The following is a 26,176-nucleotide window of genomic DNA, read 5'->3' as shown; positions in this document are numbered from 1 at the left end:
AAAGGTGGAAACGCACCTATAGTGGAGAATCTTGCAGCTAAAGAACCAGATATTTCCCTCAGGAGAAGGTGGAGAACAAAACAGAGGTACAACAAGAGCAAATATTGGACAGACACTCACCAGATGGCCAGAAACACAACTCCAAATAAATGCTAACATTCCAGGACTGTAGAAAGTGTAAATAAGCAACTTTAATCTATTTAGTTTGCTATGACGTTTAAATAAACTGTAATAATCAGAGCATTAATATAGCAGCAAACAGCTTTTTGTCATGTAAAGATATAGTGGAGTAATGGCGTCCTGCTAGACCATGAAGTCATGCTCCCTGTGTCTGTGTTATAATCAGAGCTTCTTTGTTTTTTGTTGTGGTAGCCCACAACCACCCATACATGTGTATGATTCCAGTGCGTGTATCCCACCACCTAGCTCATCACCACAGCTCTGCAGTGTGCTCATACAGCGTCACAGAGGGGTAACACTCACCCTCTGGTCACCACCATGTTAACACCCTTAGCTCTGTTAGCACTGTTGCCATTGTTAGTCCTGTATGTGCTGTTAGCACCATTAGCTGCTAGCTGCCAGCTCCGCCACCTCCATCTTCACATCATGATATAATACTGTGTGTCAGTGTTCTGTTCACAACTTGTTTCCACTGCCCCCAAGTGGCTAAAAAAAACAACAACAAACAAGCAATTCTGCATTTGAAATGTTTCCTGTTTGGGAGGGAAAAACACATTGTGACTTGTGTGCAAATTTCAATGAAATGTCTTCATCTAAACTTCCAAAAGAAACATTAACACACACCCATACATTGTATTTAACTCCTCATGATTTTACATTAAAATTATGCAGCTACTTTGATTCATTTAAGTTGAATTCACAGTTCTGACGGCCAAACTTCAATGATTAAAAGTATTTTTAATAAAGTCCAGTTTTTGTCTCTAACTGGCACACATACTACAGCTTCAGTTCATGTGCGGTGCAGATTGTCAAGAGATTTAAATGCGACTGTAACGTCTGACCTTAGGTCTTAAATGAGAGAGAGAGAGATAGATTATGAATTATATGATTAAAATCAACTCTGATAAGATTTAATTCCTATGGATGATTCAAGTTGATATTTTTTTTATCAGGTAACTATGAAAAGCATTTTCCCACTATTAGTTTAAACGTGAAAAGGAGCAGTACAGATCAGTGGTAAAGTCAGGAGTAATTTTTTTCCCCTCATAATTAGGATTATATATCTATATAAAGATTTCTTAAAGCGTGTTGCAGCATATGCAGTGAGGCGTTAATCCACAGCAGTCCCACTTAAAGCACAGTGACATGGTCAACTTGAGATTTTCAGGATCACTGAGGGTGATAAATGTGTCTACAAATAATTGGTTATTGTCTCATACAAGGAACAGATTTATGACTCAGTATGACACACAAAGGCCTCTGTCGTACTCTAACTTCTGCTCAGTTCACTCTGTGAACCGCTTGGTAGGTGGGAAGGAATTTATATGCTTGGATGAGCTTTTGGCTGTGTGGTGACATGTTGGGTGGGTGGTGTTGTCACGGAACTACAATAAATCAAGTTGTATGTGGAGACATGGAGACAGTTGGAAAAAAAACATAGTTGAGTAGTATTGGATTTATTGCACCTGACACAAAGTCTTAATACACGACGATACAAAGACAAGTTGTTTACTTGTTTAGACATACATGATAGATATATATATATATATATATTTATATGCATTTTAAAACATATTTGGTTCTCAAAAAGGTCCCTGTGTGTTAGTAAAACAAAACCATATTTACACAAATTTACATATTTAAATAACTGTCAACTCTCAAATCACAATCAAAACAGCAGACAACACTTTAATAAAAAAAACATTAAAGCTTCAAAATATGGCTCTTGTGTTGTATTGTGTTGAGTGCACATGTGAGAGTGATACTGATAAAATGAAGACATGCAGAGATGAGCAGTTTGCAGCTGTAGTCAAGTTTATGAGGCGCACCTGTATGTGTGTGTGTTTGTGTGTGTGTGTGTGTGTGTGTACTGATTTATGTAAAGTGAAAATTAGTAATTTCTTTAGTAATTAGTAATGCACTTGCGGTACAATGTTATAACAGAGTGCAGAGGTGTTTTTATGCCACTGAAAATATGCAAGGAAAAGGCAATCGGTGCTCATGAAAGGCTCCTATTATTAGTTATCAAACAATCACTATAACTTCAACACATTAAGATATCTTTGTTTGTGACTCATCTAAGCAAAAGAAATAATACACATCTACTGTACAGTTCAGAATCTACACTTCATTATGCAGTGCATTAAATATTAAAGGGTTAACTAGCTACAAGAGCAGCATGCAGAATGCCAAGAAAAAGTACAAATAACTCAAGTACAACGAGGACGTGTTTACCAGTTTTAAATACAGAGAGGTTTGCAGAGATAAGGCTGTTTTATGTTTTAGTTTTTCCTGAAAATGTTCACAGTCAAGCTGGTCAGTAATAAATGATGTGTCTCTGCCAGGACTGCAAGAATTAGTCAGTACTATTAGAAACTGACAAGCTCTTTGAGGGAGCTCAAGTGAGGTAGGAATTACTGTAAATAATGCAAGCACTCTCAATTTAGAGAACAGATGCAAAATATGGTCTTCACTCTTTCTGTCACACATTTTGGGAAATATATTTGTTTTGGGATTTTTTTTGCCGACAGATGAGAGGAATTGATAACACTCTCTCTCACTGCCCAGTAAATATAAAGCTACAGCCAGCTTAACTTATAAACACAGCTAGCTTGGCTCTGTACAGAGGAAACTAACTTTCAGCACCTCTAAAGCTCACTAATTACCACTTTATATATTGTTTGTTTAATCCCTTAAAGGGATAGTTCGACATTTTGGCAAATTCGCATATTGCCGTAATCCCTATAGTCATATGGGTAGGTACATTACCTTTAATTGTCAGTGCCTGCTGTTCTGAGATCGGTGGAGCAGAGCTGCCCGCTGCTAAGCGCACAGAATGGAGGTGAACGGTACAGCCCCTTCTCTCCCTCAAAACTAATCAAATACACCTTCAAATGACTCCAAGACGCTCTTGTGGACAACTTGTAGCTTACACATTCACCACGCTATGAAATAATAATGTAATATTACGAGACAGAGTTGTTTTGAAGCCAAATGCACAGCCAGAACTACATTCCAGACATACAGTACTTGCTGGGCAGAGTGATTTCAAACAGCGTATGTTTATTGCAGTTACTCCCGTCATCAAAACAACAAGTTTGTTGAGAAGAAGCCAGAATATACAGAGTAACTGTGCGTTCACACCAAACGCGATGGATGCGATGACCGCCACAAGTTTCCATTCAAAATCAATGTAAATGACACGCGATGTCGCTTCGGGCGACGCGTTTCAGGCGATAAGAGTGACGCGATGAAGTGATGACGCGTCCATCGGCTCATCGCGTGTGTCGCTTGAAGTTGAAAAATTTTAACTTTTCAAGTGACATCGCGTGACGCTGTGCCGCGACATCCAATCAGCGTTGATATCCAACCACGTCACCGACGTAGTTACGTCAGACGCACATTTCAAAAAAGAATCATTGTGGCTGTGTGTGGGTACACCGAGCTATATGACACAATGTCACCTTTTTACCGGGACCGTAATAGAAAAGAAATGGCCTGGAAGAAGGTCATTGAGGAGGTGCAGCTTCCTGGTAAGTTGTGAATATTTAGCTTGTTACGGTAGTTAACTCAGCCATGGTTGACGAGAAAATAGTGGGAGGTGAAGAAAATTGTGGGAGGAGGGTTGCGTCATAGCGATTGAAGCGATGAAGCGATGATCAAAAAGGTGACATTTGTGATCAAGCGACGTGATACTCGCGTTACGGGCGATGACATCGCGTCCATCGCGTTTGGTGTGAACGTACAGTAAGAGTTACAGGTTTTGGAAGAAGAGAGAGCAAGAAGAGAGGCTGAGGCTGCCGAGCAACCAGGGGCTGAGGGGAGACCCAGAGACGGTGGTGTAAATGTGGGGCTTACTGGCCACTTTATTAGGTACACCTGTGCAATATAAATATAGAGTACGCCTCAAAATAATCACCGGAACACGGGGAGAACATGCTAACTCCACACTCATCAATCACCACAACTCCTGAAGGAATAACAACATAAAATGTTCCCTAGCAGTCTGTTTATTCCCAACAATGAGAAGTAATGCCAGTCACTTCACTATATGCTCTGGGCAAGCACTTATCCACAACATAACCACAACAACATTTGCATTTTAGCCTTATTTACCATGCTTGGGTTGTAGGCTAATGTTACTCAACATGGAGGTAACGTTACAGCAGAGATTGCTGAGCAAAATACACAACGATCACTTACCACATCTGCTCGTTTAGTGATGCCGACAGATGGTATGGCAGTGTCTCTCAAGAAAGGAGTTTGAACCATTCCTGAGCTTCTGCGCTCCACCCTTTCAGTGTAGTCCTCCGGTAAAAACTGGCAGGAGTATACAAACATTTTCCGGACCATTTCCACAGGCGTGTTGGGGTTGATGTCCAGCACAAATAGCCATTGTTTCATCCTGTCCGTATTTTTGGTTGGTAGCTACTACGTGAAACTTCACTCTGCTCCATGTCTTCGGCTTGTTACCGCAACCTTTTACAATGCATGTGTAAACCATGATTTACAAAAACACTTCTAAACTTTCCTCAAACTTTCTGGTGCGTCCAGCTGACAATACCGCAAATGGCTACAAGCAATAACTACGGCACTGTGTCAGGTGCGCACTGTGTCACTCCACGCAGTGGTTTACTCAAGAAAGTAGTTCAGAGTATTTGCTTCATGTGTCGTAATGTTATTTAATTATACATTATTATTTCATAGCGTGGGGAATGCGCAAGCCATGTGTTGTCCACTAGAGCGTTTTGGAGTCATTTGATGGTGTATTTGATTAGTTTTGAGGGAGAGAAGGGGCTGTACCATTCACCTCCATTTCAGCGGGCAGCTCTGCTCCACCGATCTCAGAACTGCAGGCACTGACATATAAGGTAATGTACCTACCCATATGACTATAGGGATTATGGCAATAGGTGAATTTGCCGAAATGTCGAACTATCCCTTTAAAAGAAGAGTAAAAACGATCTTTTGCAGAGGGGTTTTGGGCTTGACTGCTTCTTGCCTGGAACCTGTTGCCAGGCAACCAGCAGCAGTCATGGATATGTAAGTATATTTCCCAAAATGTTTGAAGTCACACTAATGAATACATTCAATACTTTTGATGCATCCTTCAATACCAAGGCTTTTAGCGGAAGTTGAATTTGTCTGAGATATACACACCAGAGTAAGGTGATTCTGAAGTGAGAGCAGAGGGAACTTTCATCTTCAGTTCGAAACGTAGAGCAGGGTCATAGTTGACAGGGACAGTCGGAGGGTCCGGAGCTGAGACCTGGAGAGAAAAAGACAGAAAGGTCAGCGTGTGTCAGACGATCATAAGCAGGTTCATGTATAAAATACAAATATTAGCATCTGTTGTTTTACATGTGCCACATAGAGAATACTCATGTCAAATTATAACGACAGAACCCGCCGATCTGCCGGAGCCCTCCGGTGTGGAGTCTGCATGTTATCCCATGTTCCTCCCAGTCTACAGACTTCAGGCTTCAAACGTTTCAAAAAATCAACTTTGTAAATATGTTTTGAGGGAGTAAATGCACTCAGCATGTACACCTTCACACACACTTGACCCCATGCCAAATTTCAGGGCAAAAACTGTCAGCCAAAGGGTGGGGAAATTTTCGTGGACTGACCCACTTATAGAGTTGCTGGTCACAGCTTAAAAACTAAATTTGAAATGCAAACAGACGTTGAAAAAAATACAACTGTACTCAATTATTTTATACCTGAGGAGAAGCTGGCGGCACATTCACTGTAGAAGGCTGGTTTATCTGCAGAGTGGAGCAACACAACATATTAGCAGTGGAGAGGGAAGAGCGTAAACATATCACAAGTGTTGAGCCAACAAGAGCAGAGAAGGCAACACACACTAACCAGCAGGAGAGTCAGACTACGCTGTGAGACGACTGGTTGTAGTGTCTCAGAGGGTTCAGAAAAATTTAAATTCCATGACAAATAAGAAAACCAAAGAGCCCCACTACAGCTAATAAATGAACTTCATGGTATCAACACGTAACTCCATGTTTAGAAGCTTTATCATATTTTGCAATGTGTGCTGCTCGGTCAGATAACATGGGAAATCTATGGAATACCTTATAGGAAGGAAAGCTGCACACATGCATCCATGCATTTTACACACACAACCCCACAAACACTCATAACTCATACTGTGTTACTCCCTCTAACAACTGGTCCATGAGTTACGAAAGAGGATGTAGCAAAATGATGTGTATGTCTGTCTACCTGTGTGTGTGTGTGTGTGTGTGTGTGTGTGTGTGTGTGTGTGTGTGTGTGTGTGTGTGTGTGTATTTCTATAAATTGTGGTCATGTTACATGAATCCATTTGTTACTGTAGGCCACTCCCACTGCCCCGCACCAAACATCCACCTTCACACACACTTGACCTCCATCCCCAAATTCAGGGCAAAAACTGTCAGCCAAAGGGTGGGGAAATTTCCGTGGACTGACCCACTTATAGAGTTGCTGGTCACAGCTTAAAAACTAAATTTGAAATGCAAACAGACGTTGAAAAAAATACAACTGTACTCAATTATTTTATACCTGAGGAGAAGCTGGCGGCACATTCACTGTAGAAGGCTGGTTTATCTGCAGAGCGGAGCAACACAACATATTAGCAGTGGAGAGGGAAGAGCGTAAACATATCACAAGTGTTGAGCCAACAAGAGCAGAGAAGGCAACACACACTAACCAGTGGGCGAGTCAGACTACGCTGTGAGAAGACTAGTTTTGGTGTCTCAGAGGGCTGACTGAGGTAGTGTGGCCTCAGTCTAGAAGGCTCACTGTCATTCTGAATTTGGAGTAAACAGAACCACAATGGGTAACTATAACAGCAGGACATTTAACTATACAGTATTGTACACACAGGTAAGGCAGCTTTAATGCAGAGTGTGTCCACCTCTTGGTAACGTTTAGCAGGTTCAGCAGCATCAGTCTCAGGACCGTCCTCTTTGGCAGGGCTCCCCCCACAGCAGCAGTACTTCACACAGCAGAAGAAAAGTGAGGTGAGGGCTACACCAGCGCCAAAAGCCCAGTAAGATGGCACATAAGGTTCGGCTGAAACAATGAGTCAATTAGTCAATGGGCAGAAAATGTACCACTAACAGTTTTGATAACTGACCCTGTAATTTGCAAGAATGTTAATATGTTACTTTAATTAGAGTCTCTCAAATGTGAGGATATCCTGCTTTACTCTGATTTGTATTAGTAGTATCATGTATCATGAGGATCATCATCATCAGTATCTGTCCTTCTGTAAATCTTGTAAATTGGACATCAAAAACAAAGATGCCAGAATAAATTAGCAAATAGGTTTTATGACAAGGTAAGATAATTTGATAATATAGTCATCTGACACTTAGAAAACACTTACACTCCACTGCCAGTGACATCTCAAAGGCCGTGTCGCCATTATGATCTCTGATCTCAAAGCGTCCGCTGCATGATGACTGGAGGGCCTCATTTACAATCCCACATGGCTTTAACAGGTCAAACCCTCGGCAACCATATTCATCCGAAACAGGCTGCATCCAGCCGTGACGTACAATCTCAACCATCACTTCTCTCTTTTCACCTGTCCTTTCTGGGAAGAAGAAAACATTGCAGGAGCCCTGTTTCAGATCAAAACTGACGCTGAGGAATTCACCAGATTTCCGTTCATGGGTCTCTGTGGATGCTGAAAGACAAGATGTACAAGACCCAAAATCTTATGAGTATCACACACTCCTCCTGTACAGTCTTGGTTCTTGGTTTCTAGTTTTGTCTTGCACATAACACTGCAGCTGTGATCAGTTTAAAAGGAGCAGTTCTACATTTTGGGATTTTTTGGGATTCACTTTCTTGCCAACAGTTAGATGAGAAGATCAGTACCACTCTGGATATACCCTGATATAGACTATTGAGGTCAAAACACGTTGGTCATCCATTTATTAACAAAGTGACACTTTTACTCCAAAGGTAACCCACTCCAACTACGAGCACCTCGTTCAGTACATAACTCCCCCTCAAACTGCAACCTGTTTGTAGGCTTTGTAGCTTTTCACCCATTTCCTGTGTTCCAGTGTCTTCTGTGTCTTAATATTTACTGTACAGACATGAGAGTGCTATCCATCTTTTCATCTAACTCCCAGCAAGAAAGTGAAGAACCAAAGTTCCCAACACAAGGAACCTGTCCGTTAAAGGACCAGTGTGTAGGATTTAGAGGGATCTATTGGCAGAAGTGGAATATGATATGCATAACTATGTTTTCATTAGTGTACTTTCACCTGTAACTAAGAATAATTGTGTTTTTGGTAGTTTAGAAATGACAACATCAGGGACTGAAAATCGAAGCCAATGCATATGTGCCAAGAACTGCAGTTCCATGAACGGCCACTTGAGGCTGTCTTCAAGAGCAAATCAGTCCTCTGATAGACCTCATGTTAAAGTGCCCAACTTTACAGCAGAAACAAACATGTTTACAGTCTGCTACAGAAAAAAGTTTTAGTCTCTAAATCTTACTTCAACATTCATGACAACTATTTGGGGGGTGTATTTTTATATAACTCCACCATTTATTTACATTTTATTAAGGCTTACACTTATGCATGGCTGAGGGTGGGACGCTCTGCGACAAGCTGTCTGCAGACAGTGTCCTCAGCTTATCAGCGAGATCCACCCCTCACTTCTCCCCATTGCGAGCCTCTCTTTCGAATATGGTTAGACCAAAAAAACAAGATGATGAAAGCAGGTGTCCACAAACCAACAAGTGACGTCATGGTGGCTGCGTCCCTTATTTTATACAGTTTATGGTTCTCATACACACTATTGAGATGCTGTGGTATGACCTTAAAAAGGCGGTTCATGCTCGAAAACCCTCCAATGTGGCTGAATTACAACAATTCTGCAAAGATGAGTGGGCCAAAATTCCTCCACAGCGTTGTAAAAGACTCATTGCAAGTTATCGCAAACGCTTGATTGCAGTAGTTGCTGCTAAGGGTGGCCCAACCAGTTATTAGGTTTAGGGGGCAAACACACTTTTTCACACAGGGCCATGTAGCTTTGGATTTTTTTCTTCCCCATTAATAAAACCCTTCATTTAAAAACTGCATTTTGTGTTTACTTGTGTTATCTTTGACTAATGTTTAAATTTGTTTGATGATCTGAAACATTTAAGTGCGGAAAACATGCAAAAAAGTAAGAAATCAGGAAGGGGGCAAACACTTTTTCACACCACTGTATATATAATTGTTTTCTCTCTCTTTTCTTAGGCTATTCTCTTATAGTTATCTGTGTACTTATTTCTCCAATGCGCTATTGTGACTTGTTTTTACTTGTTGTGTGTTACCTGTATTGTTGGGTGTTATCCTTGTATTGTCCTGTCTTTGTTGTAACTGGCCTGTTTTGGGCCGTTATTTGTGAAATGTTTCGTGTATTGTTTTGTAATTTCATCTGTTTTTCGTTGTTGTATCGGACCCCCTCGAAAACGAGATGATGCATCTCAAGGGGTTTATCCTTAATAAACTTTGAATAATAAATGGATTATGCCGCAGGACTGGTTTCTAATGACTCCAAGATAACAACAGCTGCTGAATTCTGCAAAGGATAAAACTACAAACACTCGAGGTTTGACAGCTATTTCAAGTAAGTTTACCAGTTGATTCTGGAGTATTCATTTCATTCATGTTATAAAACATGAGATTGTTGAGTCCTAACTTTGAACATTGGCACTTACACACATGAAGCTAAATGAGGCTTTTAAGACAAGGTGATAATTCAATAACACAGTCTGACACTTAAAAAAAAACCCACAGAAGTTACTTACGATTCATTTCCAGTGACACCTTTAAGGCCGTGTCGCCATTCTGATCTCTGACCTCAAAGCGTCCGCTGCATGCCATTTGGAGGGCCTTATTTGAAATTCCACATGACCTGTACAGCTCAAACCCTACGCATTTATACTGATCCAATCCCCCCTGCAGTTTGCCTTGACGAACAATGTCAATAGTTAATGGCTGACCGTTGCTTTCTGGGAAGAAGTAAATGTTGCAGGAGCTCGGTTCCAGAGCAACAGTAAAGCTGAGGGGTTCACCAGGTTGCTGTTTAAAGTCTTTTGTGATGGCTGGAAGACAGGGAGTGCAAGAGAGAGGATATTAAATTGAGTCTCCATCCAAAAATCGTTTAAGTATCAAACATTCCTCCCGTACAGTCTTGGTTTATGAATATGAAGGTTGAGTATACACTTTAATATCGCAAGAAAATAAAATGCTATCTTCTTTTTAGCTTGACCATTGTGCATGTTTGAGTGATGCTTTTGATAAACCAAGTATTATCTTGACCCACACTGCCATGCAGCCATAACATTACACTAACATACAGTCAATAACATATTACACTTGGGATGCTTAAATCCAAATGGCCCAAGAGAAGAGTGTGACAGCCACAGTGTTTTGAAAAAAAGGGGTGCCAGAATAGGAAATTAGAGAAACAGAAAATTAAGAAGGATATTCACCTTCTACCTCAAGGGTATGAGTGGTCAATTCTCTCATATCTTTGTCTCTCAGGATGTAGTGACCACTGTCTCTCTGAGTTAAATTCTTCATCATATAGTAGATGTACGTCCTTATATACTTCTTGTCCTCGCTGATTTCAGGGTCTCCTGATTTCCACAAGGTCCTCACATCTGAGCTGTTTTTGGGGTTGAACTCGATGAAGTGAGTCTTTCTGAGCATCCAAAGGTTGTAAATGCTCCCATATTGCTGATAAATGACCTGTGATTGGCCTTGTGAGAGACAGTCCAACAGAAACATTATTGATTTACCAGACACCCACCACCACCTTTGTTTGCATTATTTTTTCCACATTATCTTAACATGCATCTACATATTTTTTCATGATTTTATTTATTTGTGTCTGACGGAAACAAATATTAAAACATCAAATAATTTAATCCTAATAAACCTGGACATATACAGTATATAACCATAATATTATATGTAGTGACTCTACGTTTACACTTCTACAAATGCCAATCATATTCAAATCTTTTACTTATATAAATCTAACAAGAGGTACTTCTGACTAAATGTTTTAAGCTAAACTTAACGTTAAAGCATTGACTACCTACGATAAAAAGTGGATATTATAACTTGAGTGCACTTTTTTTCTTTTTTTTTTTTAAATTGTGCAACATACTTAAAAAAAACCGTATATAAATATAAATTTTGTAAGACACAAAACATAATGAACCTATTAGTATTGCAGGCCAAGTTAGAAATACGTTATTAATGTTAGCACATTATTTGTTCACAGCACATTTAATCTACAATAATGCAATTTAGTGTATAAAATTAAAGCAAAAAGAGACTGTAGCTGTCAAATAAATATACTTAAGTAAAAGGTACGATTATCTCCTTTGAAATGTAGTTAAGTAAGAGTGTAAAGCAGCATTTTAGCATTTAGCAGTCTTGCTAAAGTAGGACTAATAATGTTTACACTTACCCATACAAACAAAGGCACCCAGCAACAACCACACAAACATCATCTTCCGTGATTCAAAACACGAAACCCCAGTCTAGTGTAAACCGTCGCCGACCAGTTTATTGTTTTCGAGACTTAACTAACCCAAAGCATCTCAATGTAGTCACAACATTAAGGCAGGGGCAGTGCAGTGGACATGTTCCGTACTGAACCGTTATTGGATTTGGTCTTGACCAACCCTGAAGGGCGTTGCTATGGGTGTTGACATGATGCGTTTATGTACTATCGGAGATAAATCTTGTCAGGCCGCCCGTGAGCTCTATTAACCACTAATAAAGCTTCATACTATGGTAAAGAGCTCAACAGTCGGTAAAATGTGAATTATATGGAGATAGTTAGATTATTTGAGGGGCCATTTAGCGTTGACATTTCCATCTAAAAAAATTTCGAGGGTCTACATGACGTCATCAAGCTGCGCCCCATGTAGCACTAAGAAAGGCTTATATAGTAATCACATAAGGAGATAAATAAGAAAATGTAGGCAAACTATTGTGTAGCGAGTGGTGAAACAAACATAAATATAGATTTAAGGCACACAAGATACGTGAATACTCACTGTCAGTGTGATTAAGCGCAAAGTGATGCTGGTGACAGACAGTTACAAGTGATGGATAGCTAGCTTAAGCTGAAGGCTGCTGCAGTAGGCTACATCAAGGGCGTAGGGTTTATTTCAACATTGGGGGGGGCACATATTCAGTGGGAGTTCTGAGGTGCTCCCTCAAGAAAATATGAGCCTCAAACAATTAATTTCCCACATTCTGGAGTTTTTTAATGCACCATTTTATGCAGGAAATGACGTTATCTTAAGGACAACAGGAAACATCAAAAAGGTGACAGTTAAAACTTTAGCCTAAAGAATATAGTGAAATAATGTAGAACAGCGTTAAGTCACTCATTTAACACTATCCCTGGTGAGTGGAAAACACATGGAGGCATGACTTACTCTGTCATCCTCATTTGTGTCTGGTGTCAATGACGAATTAATTAATTTATAAACCCTTTGACTTCAATTGCTCATATGTGCTTCAGCAATATTTGTGGTTTATTCAAAACGTTATATACATTCAAAGCATATGTGTTCTGTGATTTTGAGAATTGAATATTGTAACACCCAACTTAACTTTCATGTAACTACAGGTGAACTTCAGTAACAAAGCCAACAGTGTGGGTCAAAATGCCATAACAGGCCTTTATTTCACTCAGGATCCCCAACAGTTATACTACAATTAAAAAGTGTCTTGCTGCAGGGGTGTGACACACCAATCTATAAGCAGATTCAGTGGAAGTATACTATACGTGGATAACCAAAATTACAGCCAGTGAGACAAATTATTTAGCTTTCAAAAAACGAGGAGAAAAAAACTTTTCAAAGTCAACACACAGTTACATATCTTTACATATAATGCAGACAAATATTTGTAACTAATAGAACAATTACTCATAGATTTCTTGGTGTAATGATTGGGGCAGTTTCTTGAAGCCACAAGCAGAGCTTATCTACAAATATGCACCAAAAGATAGTGTGTAACAGTTTCCAAATGTAGGACACTTCCATTATTTAAACATGCATCTATACATTTTATATTCTAGCATGATTAAGTTTCTTTGACTAAAGTACATTAAAATGTCTAATCATTTTGCAAGTACGTGAGGTGAGTAAGTAGGCCTAATAAACCTGGACATATACAGGATATAATCATAATATCTTCTGTGCTAACTATACGTTCACACTACTAGAGATGCCTTTCATAATTCATATACAGATCTTCTTCTCAAGTAAATGCAGCAATACCACAATGCAGAAATACTTCATTAAAGTAAACATCCATGCAGTCAAATTCTGCTTGAGTAAAAGTACACGTATGTACCTTTAGCTAAATGTTTTAGTCAAACTTAGTGTTAAATTAGGGACCCTGCAAGATCCCAAAAGTGGATATTATAAGTAAAAATCTAATAAGACACAAAAGACAATTTAAAAAAAAAAGATTCCAGATGTAGAACTTACATTATTACAGAATAAAAGAAAATAGAAACATCATATATAATTTCTCACAATGTAATGATAAAAACTACAAAGAGACTTTCAGGTAAGAAGCTGGAGGCACATAGTATCAGCCTGAAATAACCATATAAAAATACTGTAAAAGTAAATCTGGTAACAGTGGCTTAAATTGCAGAGTGGAGTGGTTTGATCTCCATGAGTGTTGGAGTCAGTTTGAATCCTTAATTTCTAAAATCTGCTACAAAGACTAGCTTTTAGACCTCATTGTGACATCATCTCTCCTACCTATGGTAACCTTAGCAACAGGAGAAAGGCTCAGTGTACATGATACATTTAATATTACCTGAATGTGTATCACACATTTATATTACACAGAAATCCTGATCATGACAATTAACAGTAGCTACAGTAGCTAAGGAGCTCTGAGTGAGCTTTCTTCTTCCTTACCTGAGAAAAAATACCTTCATCATATGCAAAACTCAACCTAAATTGATTTATGTCTCTGTATTACTCCTACCCTCTGCTGCTATGAGATACACAGTGCAGATTCAAGGTAAAAATTTAAAAAAAAAAGAGGTAATCAGTGAGGTTGACATTGTCAAGTACTCAGGAATCATCTTAGACTTTTTATGTGTGCATACCACACATTTCAATCAAAGACTGAAATGGCTGTCAGTAGAGGTAGAATGCTCAATGCAACTCTGCATTTCTCGAACTTTCTGTGCACTTACAGAAAGTTGAGTTTATCTGAGGTGTAAACATCACTGAAAGTTGCATCTGAACTGAGGGGGGGAGCAGAGGGCAGTTTCAGCTCAAACTTTGGCTCAGGGTCCGACGAGAGACAATCAAAGCCGAGTGAAAGAGCTGGATCGTCTGTCTGCCCTCCTAGAGGGTCAACCTGGAGAGAGAAGTGAAAAAGATAGATAGATAAATAAAGACTACATGTATGTGTTAATCAAACAGTGTTGATAAGGTCAATGTAAGAAAACAGTCTGCCTTTGAAGGGCCACAAATCAGTCTGAGAATGGGGACTCTTGCTGTTTGTTAAGATAATAACCAAAATTGAATGCATTCAAAGGGAACTCTGTATGTTTGTGTGTGTACCTCAGGCTGAGGGGAGCTCACATGGATTTGCAATGGGTTGTGTACCTGTAAGGTAAAACAAATGCATGCAAGTCAAAACAGGAGAACATACTGCAGGAGCTCATAATGCTTTGAGAAGGTAAACAGGAAGTAGATTGTTAGCATGGATTCAATGCATTATGCTGTCTGTTACAACTTAAAGCTTGTTTTTTGATCCTCTATTTGTATACATTTACATTTGTGTACATATTTGTATACACAATGTGAATTAGCTATAGCCAAGTCCTGTTTGCCCACCCTCCAGTCTCCACCATTGTCTCCAATGGTTAGCTAGCCTTGGCCACCCTGCAGTGCGCACCCATAGACTTTAATAATAGACACCAGGCCAAATGGTGGTGGTGCCTGTTCATTCCAATAGAATTGCTCACTTTGCCCACGCATCAAAAAAAGTTCTATAGCTTTCGATTTTACCTCCACGGCATGCAGCCATCTGAATATGCACAGTAGTGTTTCTCCCGCTGGCCCCGTCCATGAGTTCCCACTCAGGTCATAGACTTTACAGTGTGATGATGTCTCAGATTTTTAAGTTGCTTTTTCTAGAGACGTGACCTTTTACAATGGTGGTCTATAAGGAAAATGGTATTTGGGTCACAGGGGATTTTTTTTTCCAACAATACCGCGAGTGGCCACAGGACAAAAATTAAAGTTAACCTACAGACCAACATGTATAACCAGTTAAAATTATTCTCAGCTGTTAACTGACTGATAGTTAGTATCTCTCCCTTGTTTGAAAACCTCTGTATAACACCCACCATTGGCTCAGTTAAGATAGATGTTGGTCCTCCAGAATTCAATGGCTGATGAGAGTAACCTGAACCAGGTGCAGCAGAGTAAATTGGGCCTCCAGATCGATCCGAATCCTGCAATTGGAAGGAGGATATTGAAATAAAAATAGCAACATGTGTTATAAATAGTTGAATGTCTATTTAAGGAAGCACTTACATGGTTATAGACAGCAGGTGCAGGTGCAGGTGCAGGTGCCCGTGCATGTGCACCTGCAGTCTGAGGAGCAGACTTGTTCCTTTTAGAAGAGCTCTCTTTAGAGCAGCTTTTCACACAGCAACGGCAGATAATCCCCGCAAACAAAATCCCAAAAATAGAAGTACCATAACCAACGGCAGGAGCTGGAGATATAACAACTGAAGAAGGGGGAAGGGGGATATGTTAATTAGAATCGTGATCAGTCACAGTTTGTTCATACATTTTTCCAAAAATAAAGTGCTGCTGCTCACCACGTTTTACCACCACCTGCGCAGTCAGGGCCAGGTGACCTTGCGGGTCTCTGAACTCAAAGGTCCCAGAGTCTGTGCTTTCCACAGGATCAATCTCTATGCCATCTTGCACAACCAAAATCCTCCGTGTAAAAGTCCAAGGCATAGAGTCCATCTCATCTTCAACCAGAAGGCCTGCTTTCATCAATGTGTAGTGTTTCATTTCCCCCTCAGGTGTAAAAGTCACAGTCATCGGCACATCACCTAGAGGATTTTCGATGAGGAGCCGCTTGTCCACCTTTGTATCATACTGTCTAAATCCCTCTGTGTGTGATAAAGAGTATATTGTATAAGAGCATGTCATCAGATACGCAGCAGTGTAAAAGCTCAGATGCAACTTTATTAATCTACAGAACATCACCTTGTACTGTGAGCTTTATCCTCGACAGCAAAGTGTTGTCTTTTCTTCTGAAGTTGTAGTGGCCCATGTCTCCCTGATTTACGTTCATAATCTGCCACACATTATACTTCACCTGTCCCCTGCCTCCCCTATTGGTGTAACGGTTGGTGTGGTTCCACAGGACCTTTGGCTGGTCCTCACCAACAAGGGGAGTAAACTCCAAAAATGCAGCCTCTCTAGGAATACGATAGGAGAACCTTTCCCCGTAATACCTTGTTTCCTTTTCAGCACAATCTGAAAAAACACATACAGGAAAAAAGACAGGATGGACTAATTGCACACTTCATAGAAAAATCTATTCCCAAAAAGGTTTTCTGATGGAATAGAGTCTTTAAATATACAGTGTAATGTAATATTCTCACCCAAAATTTCCAGTTTGATGACATCGTGAAACATGCCATTATCATCTGAGACGGAAAAAAATCCATCATCTCTTTCTGTCAAATCTTTGAATACAGCTGAGATAAATGAAACTTTAAAGCGTGGATCCTTTGCCTGATTGGGAGGACATCACAGATTCATTTACTCAGGACAGAGAATAGATTCTGTTCATTCAAAACTTGGTTTGCTCTGACTTTTATCATATTCCAGATCCTGCAATGCATGATATCATAGTGATATTGGTTATAGTTTAAATGACAGCGCCAAAAACTGCTCACCTCCCCATTATCCATCATTAACCTCCTGGATCCCCCATTTGGAGTGAAGTACAATGGACCATGGAAAAGAGGTGGTGCATAAGAAAATGGTATTTCATAATTTTTGCCATAGCACACCGTTTCATGCTTGAGACCAGCAGATGAACCTTCAATGAGAGAAATAGTTAAAAAAAAAAGATAGATGGGAGGGAATATTAAGATAAGTCAGATACTAAACATCTGAGGACACGTGGAAAACATTTGAACACATTTGATACCAGGAGAACAAACAAAAAAAAACTTAATTACTATGTAGGTAGGTGAATGTAAGGCAAGTGGGTAATTTATCTTACATAGAATACAAAGAATAATTATTTGAAAAATCATAATATAAAATTTGTTTGGTAAGTCTGTTATCAGGCATGTTGATTAATTTATCCCACAGTTGCAACATGTCACCATTGTGCTGCATTTCACATGTCTCCCATCCCATGTCACCACGTACTGCAAGTTTTGGGGCCATTTAAATAATAGCTGCAGGCGTAAACCAACATGTTTGAGGGCACTATTGAATCAACATCTGTTGTAAGGTCACATGAGTCATTTCTGAAGCTTCACAAAATCAGAACAAATGAAGCCACATTTAAAAAAGAATTACAAAAATGATACAGCCTCAATATCCCTGAATTGTCAAATTAGTGACCAAAAATCTAGTCACCTTTAAATCACTTCAGAACATCCGAAATAAAAACTAAAACTAATTAAGTTAATCCATAAAAAGATCAAATGTGTCGATAAGTATACAATTTAAATAAATTAATTCAGTGCCAAGTGGCTCAGAATCTGTAAAAAAAAAAGAAAATATTTTATTTTATTTATTCAATTAAATCAATGTCAGACACTTTCTCTTCCTTTTAAATGAAGTTTCCAGCATAATCGGTGAGGATAGATGAGTAGTAGGCCTATGTTATGTAGGTTTGCTTGGCACTAAAGACTATGTACATTTACATATTGATAGCAAAAAATAAATACAATGAAATTACTACTAATATAACAAAGTTGAGCCAAATACTATAAAATCGGAAGGAGCAGGGCGGTGATGGCTGTTTTTTTTTCTTGTTTGATTTGATCTTATAACAAACATGTATTCAGTAGCCCAGCTATATAACTTTATACATTTATAGTTGCTTTAAACGCAGTTGACATAGGTCACATAGTTGGCATGTTTGCAGCTGTGCAGAGCCCACATATAGACTGTGTGGATCCGAGACTTCGCTAATTAAAGACAGAAAAAACCGTTAAGTGAAATGTCAGATGTGTTGAACCTGCATGGTGGCATTTCCTCTGTGAGGCTGTGTGATTTAAACTCACCATACAAGATGCACAAAACAGTGGTGTGCAACAATAGCATGTCCTGCAGAGAGAAGAGACGTTTTTTTTACCAACAGTATCAGGTTAACGTTTCTCTAAACATAGAGAGCACAAAACTGAACAGATCTGAAAAGCCGACAGGCAATATGTTGTCCACTTACTGCAGTGTTCATTTTCATTTTATATGTTACGGTCGAGCTGTGTTTCATCCATGGACAAAACACTGGACTGGGCGAGGCTTCCCTCACTCTGTTTGCGTCATAGCTGCGCCATGTGTGCGCAAAATGCGCATATCAGGCGGTAACTCCCAACACAGACCACCGCGATTAAATGCATTAGATGTTTCTTGATTATTTTTTTCTTTCTTTTGGAATTTCACCTCTTCATGCAACTAAAATTCTGAGATTTAAACACTCTAAAAAGACAAAATCACTCTTTGGTTGGACTGCTCATAATCATGCCAAAATAAATGTAGGGACCAGCAGAGACATTCCTTCATTTACAGGGGTCACATGTCAAAAAGGTCAGTAACATAAGTCTATGGTATACATAACCACTGTAAATATAGTTAGCCTGGTGGTATTTAAATAAAAGTGAGGCTGCAATGGTTTGAGATTTTCATGGTTTAATAACCATCTACGAAAATATCATGGTTTCACAGTAGCCTATACAGTGTTACACAATTATTATTGTGCAGTAGAGGAAGAATAGGTACATGTGCAGGTGAAATTCTGCGTATGGTTGCATTTTTAAAAAGAAAATACTGCAGATAAGCAAATGTATATGATGTCAATTTCATGCTGAAAGAAAGCCTTGGGGGGATTTCTTCACATTTGGTATAAATATTCACTTGGTCTAAACAATTAAGGATATATATTAGTGGTCATAAATCAAAGTTCAAGGTCAGTGTGACCTTGTCTGTCTAATTCTTGTGAGTGCAATATCTCAAAAACACCTTGAGGGAATTTTTTCAAATTTGGCACTGACATTGACTTGATGAATAAATTCAATTTTGGTGATTAAAGGTCAAGGAAACTGTGACCTTGCATTTGTCCCCTTCTCGTGAAGCTGACATCTTAAGAATGCCATGAGGGATTTTTTATTTTTCAAATATGGCACAAACATCCACTTGAGCTCAACAATGCATGATTCGATTGTGGTGGTCATAGATTTAAGTCCATGGTCACTGTAGCCACCACTATCAATACAAAAGCCACTGAGAGGCGGAGTCTAGCTCGTAACTGCGACTCATTGAAAGAAATTCATGTCGAAGTCCAACGTTGCATTTTTATGATCATTTCTTAGACAAACACCTGATGAACTTAAGTAAAATGAGATAACGGTCAACAGAAAATATCGGAGCCAACACAGCCTCTTTGTTTAACAAAACCATCACGCCAGTGCAAGAACAGGTAAAATAATGTGAGACCACATCGGGATATTTAAAGATAACCTTGAGGAAATTTCCTCAAATTTAGCACAAACGTCCACTTGATGAACTGATTAGAGTTTGATTTTCATATGTCACTACAACCTTGAGTTCATCTCATTCTTGAGAACTTAATTTCTCAGAAAGGTTTTGAGGGATTTCTTTTCAAATTGGCACAAATGTCCACTTTACATCAAGGATTTAATAATTAGATTTTGGTTGTCAAAGGTCAAGGTCACTGTGACCTCACAAAACACGTTTCTGGCTATAACTCAAAAATCCATATGCTAATTATGACATTTCACATAAATGTCTAATAGGATAAAATGATCAAGTGAGGACATTTTAGATCCAAAAGGCCAAAGGTGAACTTCACTGTGACGTAGTAATGTTTGGCAAAAACACCTTTCTGTTCATATTACAACATAACTCAGGAACAGAGGGGGAGACATTTGATCTGAGTTGGTGACAATAATCTTGGGTGTCGACCTTAAAACTGCAGTGATTGCATTGATCTTCCATTCTGTCAGGTTGAGGATTATGTGAAACATCCACCTTTTAGAATTTATAGCACCTTTGCAGCAACATCCATACTGGAAGCATTGACTACTGTCATGGCTACATATGAGTCTGAACAGACATGGATGTTAACTGGAACTTGACCTGTTGGCGGAGGCAGATAACCATGAGGCGGTAATTCTAGTTTTACTACAATTTCATTTTTATTGTAATCTGTACAGAGCATAAAAAAATAAAAAAATATCACATATAATTTCTTAGAATGAAATGATAAAAAAACACACAGACACTCTGATATAAGAGGCTGAAGGCACATGATATCACTCTGAAACAACCATATAAAAATACTATACAAGTAAAGCTGGTAACAGTAGCTTAAATTGCTGAGTGGAATGATTTGATCTCCATGAGTGTTTTCTAGAAACATCATCATCATCTCTCCTATCTATGATACCCTTGGCAGCAAGAAAAAGGCAGAGTTATGCATTCAATACAAAACCTGAATTTACAGCACACATTTATATTCCATATAAAACAGAAATCCTGATCATGACAGTTAACTCTGCAAAAGCTACAGAGCTCCTGTGAACTTTGTTCTTCCTTAACTGATAAAAAAATACCTTAATCATTTGTAGGAATTGATCTAAAATTGATTTATGTCTCTGTATTACTCCTACCCTCTGCTGCTGTGGGTTATCAAGAGTTACTGGAGTACTGGCCTCAGACTTCTTTAATCACACCACATTGGTGTTTGTATTTATATTAAAAGAAAGAGGACATCCCACATTTTAACCTGCAATAGGTCTGGTCACGTGTCAATATAGTGTGAATGATATTTTCTTCCTCTATATAGTACTTATTTTGTGCACCTTTGCAGGTTTATAAGAACTTAATTTTCCGTGTCCGTATACACAAGACGTACAATCAAGGGCTGAAATGGCTGTGTTCCTGCTAATCACGCGGTACAAAGCTAAATACAACACCACATCGTTTGAATTTTCTGTGGGCTCCTTACAGAGAGCTGAGTTTATCTGAGGTGTAAACATCACTTAAAGTTGCATCTGAACTGAGGGGGGCAGCAGAGGGCAGTCCTTTCAGTTCAAACCTCGGCTCAGGGTCCGATGAGAGACAATCAGAGCCAAGTGATGGAGCTGGATCATCTCCCTGCCCTTCTAGAGGTGCAACCTGGAGAGAGATAAATAAATAAATAAATGAAAAGCAAATGTATGTGTTAATCAAACAGTGTCGGTAAGTTCAATATCAGAAAACAGTCTGCCTTTGAAGGGCCAAAAATCACTGTGAGAACGAGGACTCTCTTGCTGTTTGTTAAGACAACAATCAACATTTAATGCATTTACAGGGAGTTCTGTATGTTTGTGTGTGTACCTCGGGCTGAGGGGAGCTCACATGGATATTCACTGGGGTGTACACCTGTAAGGTAAAACAAATACATGCAAGTCAGAAAAAAGGAGAACATATTACTTTGGGGGATGTACACAGGAAGTATAATGTATGATGAGTTTTGGTGTTAGAAGGAGTGTGTTTTTACTATGAGTCCCGAGCTGAATCAGGGACATTTATGGACATGATGGAGATAATGATGTCCGAAAGTGTGAGTCACATTTAATTAGGGATATCAGTTTAGTTTAATTTTGCTTTGATAAGCCCCCAAAGCCCACTCAACGTGTAACTAACTGGTTAATTTTTAAGACAAAAAAAAAAACATCTTAATGGCGTTACATACACAAGGCCTTTTCTTTTAGTCCAGCACTCCACTGACTCAGTGAGCTTTAGTGTTGGAGGTAATGATCTCATGATGTTTGGCTTTGCTGACAGACAACCAGCTGGCTGCATTATGCAGCAACATAGTCCACCCAATATTCTCTGTGGTTAGTATCTCATCCTCGTTTGAAATCCTTTGTATAACACCTACCGATGGCTCAGGTGAGGTAGATGTAGGTTCTCTGGAAACAAGAGAATTCAATGGCTGATGAGAGGGATCAGGCGCAGCAGAGTAAATTTGGCCTCCAGACTGATTTGAATCCTGTAATTGGAGAAATGATATTGAAGTAAAAATAGCAACACGTGTTAAAAACAGTTGAATGTCTATTTGAGGAAGCACTTACTTGGTAATACCCAGCAAGTGTGGCTGCAGCCTGACGAGTAGATTTGGCCTTTTTAGAAGAGCTTCTTTTTGACCAGCATTTCTTCACACAGCAACAGAAACCAATCACCGCAAATAAAACCCCGACAGCAATAACATAAACCATGGCAGGAACTAGTTCTGTAAGAGCAGAAGAAGGGGGAGGGGGGGGGGGGGTTATTGTTAATTAGAATCGTGATCAGTCACAGTTTGTTCATACATTTTTCCAAAAATAAAGTGCTGTTGCTCACCAATGTTTACCACCACATCCGCAGTCTGGGCCAGGTGACCTTGCGGGTCTCTGAACTCATAGGTGCCAGAGTCTTTGATTTTCACAGGATCAATCTCTATGCCATAATGCACCACCTCAATCCTCCCTTGAAAATTCCAAAGCGGGGTGTTCCAGTCATCGTCTACAACCACATGGCCTGCATTTACCAATGTGTATCCTTTCATTTCCCCTTTAGGTATAAAACTCACAGTCCACGGGACATCGCCTGAAGGATATTTGATGAAGAGCTGCTTGTCGTCCTTTGCATCATAGTGTCTATGTTCCTCTGTGTGTGATAAAGAGTATATTGTATAAGAACATGTCATTAGATTCGCAGCAGTCTAAAAGCTCAGATGCACCTTTTATTAACTACCGAAAATCACCTTGTACTGTGAGCTTTATCCTCGACAGCAAAGTGTTGTCTTTTCTTCTGAAGTTGTAGTGGCCCATGTCTCCCTGATTTACGTTCATAATCTCCCACACATTACGCTTCACCTGTCCTCTGCCTCCCTTATTGGTCTGAGGGTCGGTGCGGTTCCACAGGACCTTTGGCCGGTCCTCACTGTCAAGGGGAGTGAACTCCAAAAATGCAGCCTCTCTAGGAATATCATAGGAGAACCTTTCCCCGTAAGTCCTCGTCTCATCTGCAGCACAATCTGAAAAAACACATTCAGGAAAAAAAACAGGATGGACTTACTGCACACTTCATAGAAAAATCTATTCCCAAAAACGTTTTCTGATGGAATAGAGTCTTTGAAACACAGTATAAGGTAACATTCTCACCCAAAATTTCCAGTTTGATGACATCGTGAAGTTTATCATCATCAAATGAGATGGAGAATATTCCGGCATCTTTTTCTGTCAAATCTGTTAATTTAGCTGAAATAGTGGAAACTTTAAGGCGTGGGTCCTTTGCCTGATTCAGAGGACATCACAAATACATTATTCAGGACAGAGAATAGATTCTGTTCATTCAAAACTTGGTTTGCTCTTTTGTCATATTTTAGATGTTGCAGTGCATGGATGTCGGAGCAATATTGGTTATAGTTTAAATGACAGTGCCAAAAGCTGCTCACCTCCCCATTATCCATCATTAGCCTCCTGGATCCCCCATTTGGAGTGAAGTACAATGGACCACGGAAAACAGGTGGTGTATAAGAAAATGGTAATGCAAAATTTTTGCCATAGCACTCCGTTTCATGCTTGAGACCAGCAGATGAACCTTCAATGAGAGAGAGAGTAAAAAGAGATAGACGGGAGGAGATATCAAAAAATAAGTCAGATACTAAACATCTGAGGACACGTGGAAAACATACTGTAAGCATCTCAAGTACATTCGATACCACAGAGAAAAAAAAAACCTGTGAATTACTATGTAGATGGGTGAATGTAAGGTAAGTAGGTAATTCATTTTTCAAAGTGACATGCACCTGACTCAAGAATAATTATTTGAAAAATTATAATATAAAATTTGTTTGATACCAGGAGAACAAACAAAAAAAAACTTAATTACTATGTAGGTAGGTGAATGTAAGGCAAGTGGGTAATTTATCTTACATAGAATACAAAGAATAATTATTTGAAAAATCATAATATAAAATTTGTTTGGTAAGTCTGTTATCAGGCATGTTGATTAATTTATCCCACAGTTGCAACATGTCACCATTGTGCTGCATTTCACATGTCTCCCATCCCATGTCACCACGTACTGCAAGTTTTGGGGCCATTTAAATAATAGCTGCAGGCGTAAACCAACATGTTTGAGGGCACTATTGAATCAATATCTGCTGTAAGGTCACATGAGTCATTTTTGAAGTATCACAAAATCAGAACAAATGAGGCCACATTTTAAAAAATGATACAGACACTGAAAGACAATATAAGTCCCTGGAACTGAAAGAAGGGGTTAATGCAGTGGTGGAAATGGCATCATATGAATGTATGCTCAGTAGGAAAAATGGCGATCAGGAGAAAGGAGTGTCTCCTTGGGACAGTTTATGGACTCCTATAAAAATGGAAGATAAGCCTGCTTGCTCTTCTTCTCTTTCCTTCTATGCTTTATTGATAATTTTGCTTTATGTACTGGAGTCCACCTCCATATTATACTTGCCTTGTATTCTTGTATGCATGGAAAATAATATATGTATGTCATGTACCGAGCCTTTCAAACCAATAACAAAACAAAAAAAAGATGCGAAAATGATACAACTCGGAGTAATGACCAAAAATCTGTTTACCTTTAAATCACTTAAGAACATCCAAAATAAATAATTAAATGGTCAAATGTGTCAAGAATTATACAAATGAATACAATTTAAATTAAAAAATGAATATAAAGCCAATAAAACAAGATGGGTGCTCAGAATCAGTACATGTGTTTTTTATTCAATTCTACTGAATTAATTTACTTTAATTAAATTAATATCTAAATGCAATCATTGATTTTTTTTTATTTATTTATTTTATTTTTTTTGGGTGGTTGTGGGGAGTAGCTGAGTATGTTATGTACGTTTGCGTGGGACCAAAGACAAATGCGCATTTGCACTAAATACATTGGAAATTCCAAGCTGGGTACTACAAAAATGGAGGGGTGCGGTGCTGGCCTGTTGCTGGACGTTAATTCGGTACAACTTACATGTATACAATCACATATATTCACAGAACATACTGGGAACATATTTTACACAGTGGCTTTTAACGCAAGTGGCACAGTTGGCATACAACTGGCATATTTGCAGCTGCACAGAGCGCACAGGTAAGACTATGTGGAGCCGAGACTAAAGTAAAACTGTAAAGTTATATATAGGTTAAACCTGCATCGTAGCATTTCTTCCGTGATTATAAATGATGTATACTCACCAAGCAAGAGGCAGGAAACGGTCACATATAACAGTATCATGTCCTTCAGAGAGAAGGTTAACTTTTGATCCGCTCACAACGTTCCTCTAAACGCAAAGGGCACCAAACTGAACACCGAGCACAAGACTTGACAAGTATGTTGCGTAGTCTACTTCCTAGAGAGTACAAGTTACTTCCTTTCTGTGTTACGGACGAGTTGTAGCCTACTTTAACAGTCGAGTGGGCAAGGCTTCTACACTCTTTGCGTCATGCCTGCTCCATGTGTGTGCAAGATACGCATATAAGGCGGGCGTTTCCGCTGTATGAGATGGTATTACTTCTTTTTATTATGTCTTGTGAAATATGGAATCTGTCACCTCTTCAGGCCACTATAAAATATTCAAATTAAACACTATAAAAAGGCAAAATCCCTCTTTGG

General features: G+C 39.1%; 2 protein-coding genes across 9 annotated transcripts; both read right to left on the bottom strand.

Annotated features, from left to right (window-relative positions):
* Positions 1-5,108: 5,108 nt before the first annotated feature.
* On the bottom strand, positions 5,109-11,877 carry LOC126388883 (uncharacterized). Of its 5 annotated transcripts, none has more exons than XM_050042231.1 (9): positions 11,674-11,877; positions 10,685-10,954; positions 9,998-10,294; positions 7,568-7,870; positions 7,094-7,251; positions 6,887-6,985; positions 6,739-6,783; positions 5,904-5,948; positions 5,109-5,449 (listed from the first exon to the last, which is right to left on the bottom strand). In XM_050042231.1, the coding sequence occupies exons 1-9, from the start codon at positions 11,714-11,716 to the stop codon at positions 5,306-5,308; spliced, it is 1,404 nt and encodes a 467-aa protein (XP_049898188.1). In that variant the 5' UTR covers positions 11,717-11,877; the 3' UTR covers positions 5,109-5,305. The 5 variants fall into 5 exon arrangements, with proteins under 5 accessions (XP_049898188.1, XP_049898193.1, XP_049898192.1 ...); XM_050042236.1 differs by having other exon boundaries at positions 7,568-7,777; XM_050042235.1 differs by lacking the exon at positions 6,887-6,985 and having other exon boundaries at positions 7,061-7,251.
* A 999-nt stretch (positions 11,878-12,876) lies between these two features.
* On the bottom strand, positions 12,877-25,924 carry LOC126388555 (uncharacterized). Of its 4 annotated transcripts, none has more exons than XM_050041749.1 (10): positions 18,699-18,814; positions 18,538-18,580; positions 17,188-17,212; positions 16,891-17,023; positions 16,490-16,762; positions 16,090-16,392; positions 15,800-15,996; positions 15,610-15,717; positions 14,819-14,863; positions 12,877-14,612 (listed from the first exon to the last, which is right to left on the bottom strand). In XM_050041749.1, the coding sequence occupies exons 3-10, from the start codon at positions 17,203-17,205 to the stop codon at positions 14,442-14,444; spliced, it is 1,248 nt and encodes a 415-aa protein (XP_049897706.1). In that variant the 5' UTR covers positions 17,206-17,212; positions 18,538-18,580; positions 18,699-18,814; the 3' UTR covers positions 12,877-14,441. The 4 variants fall into 4 exon arrangements, with proteins under 4 accessions (XP_049897706.1, XP_049897703.1, XP_049897705.1 ...); XM_050041746.1 differs by having other exon boundaries at positions 17,188-17,333; positions 18,699-18,808; XM_050041748.1 differs by lacking the exons at positions 16,490-16,762; positions 16,891-17,023; positions 17,188-17,212; positions 18,538-18,580; positions 18,699-18,814 and adding exons at positions 23,283-23,555; positions 23,683-23,815; positions 23,976-24,121; positions 25,759-25,924.
* Between the last annotated feature and the right edge of the window lie 252 nt (positions 25,925-26,176).

Source organism: Epinephelus moara, chromosome 4 (genome assembly GCF_006386435.1).
Source record: "Epinephelus moara isolate mb chromosome 4, YSFRI_EMoa_1.0, whole genome shotgun sequence".
Lineage (NCBI taxonomy): Eukaryota > Metazoa > Chordata > Actinopteri > Perciformes > Serranidae > Epinephelus > Epinephelus moara.
This window is presented reverse-complemented; position numbering and strand designations above follow the sequence as displayed.

What these genes read in the sequence shown, in the direction of transcription:
- LOC126388883 (XM_050042231.1), bottom strand. Translation starts at nt 11,716, where the DNA reads ATGATGTTTGTGTGGTTGTTGCTGGGTGCCTTTGTTTGTATGG. An exon ending in GGGTGCCTTTGTTTGTATGG is followed by an intron (nt 10,955 to 11,673) that starts GTAAGTGTAAAC and finishes GTCTCTCACAAG; the next exon opens with GCCAATCACAGGTCATTTAT. An exon ending in GGTGTCACTGGAAATGAATC is followed by an intron (nt 7,871 to 9,997) that starts GTAAGTAACTTC and finishes CTTGTCTTTCAG; the next exon opens with CATCCACAGAGACCCATGAA.
- LOC126388555 (XM_050041746.1), bottom strand. Translation starts at nt 18,746, where the DNA reads ATGAAACACAGCTCGACCGTAACATATAAAATGAAAATGAACACTGCA. An exon ending in TGTTTTGTGCATCTTGTATG is followed by an intron (nt 17,334 to 18,537) that starts GTGAGTTTAAAT and finishes CTCTCATTGAAG; the next exon opens with GTTCATCTGCTGGTCTCAAG. An exon ending in CTATCTTAACTGAGCCAATG is followed by an intron (nt 14,864 to 15,609) that starts GTGGGTGTTATA and finishes TTTACCTTACAG; the next exon opens with GTACACAACCCATTGCAAAT.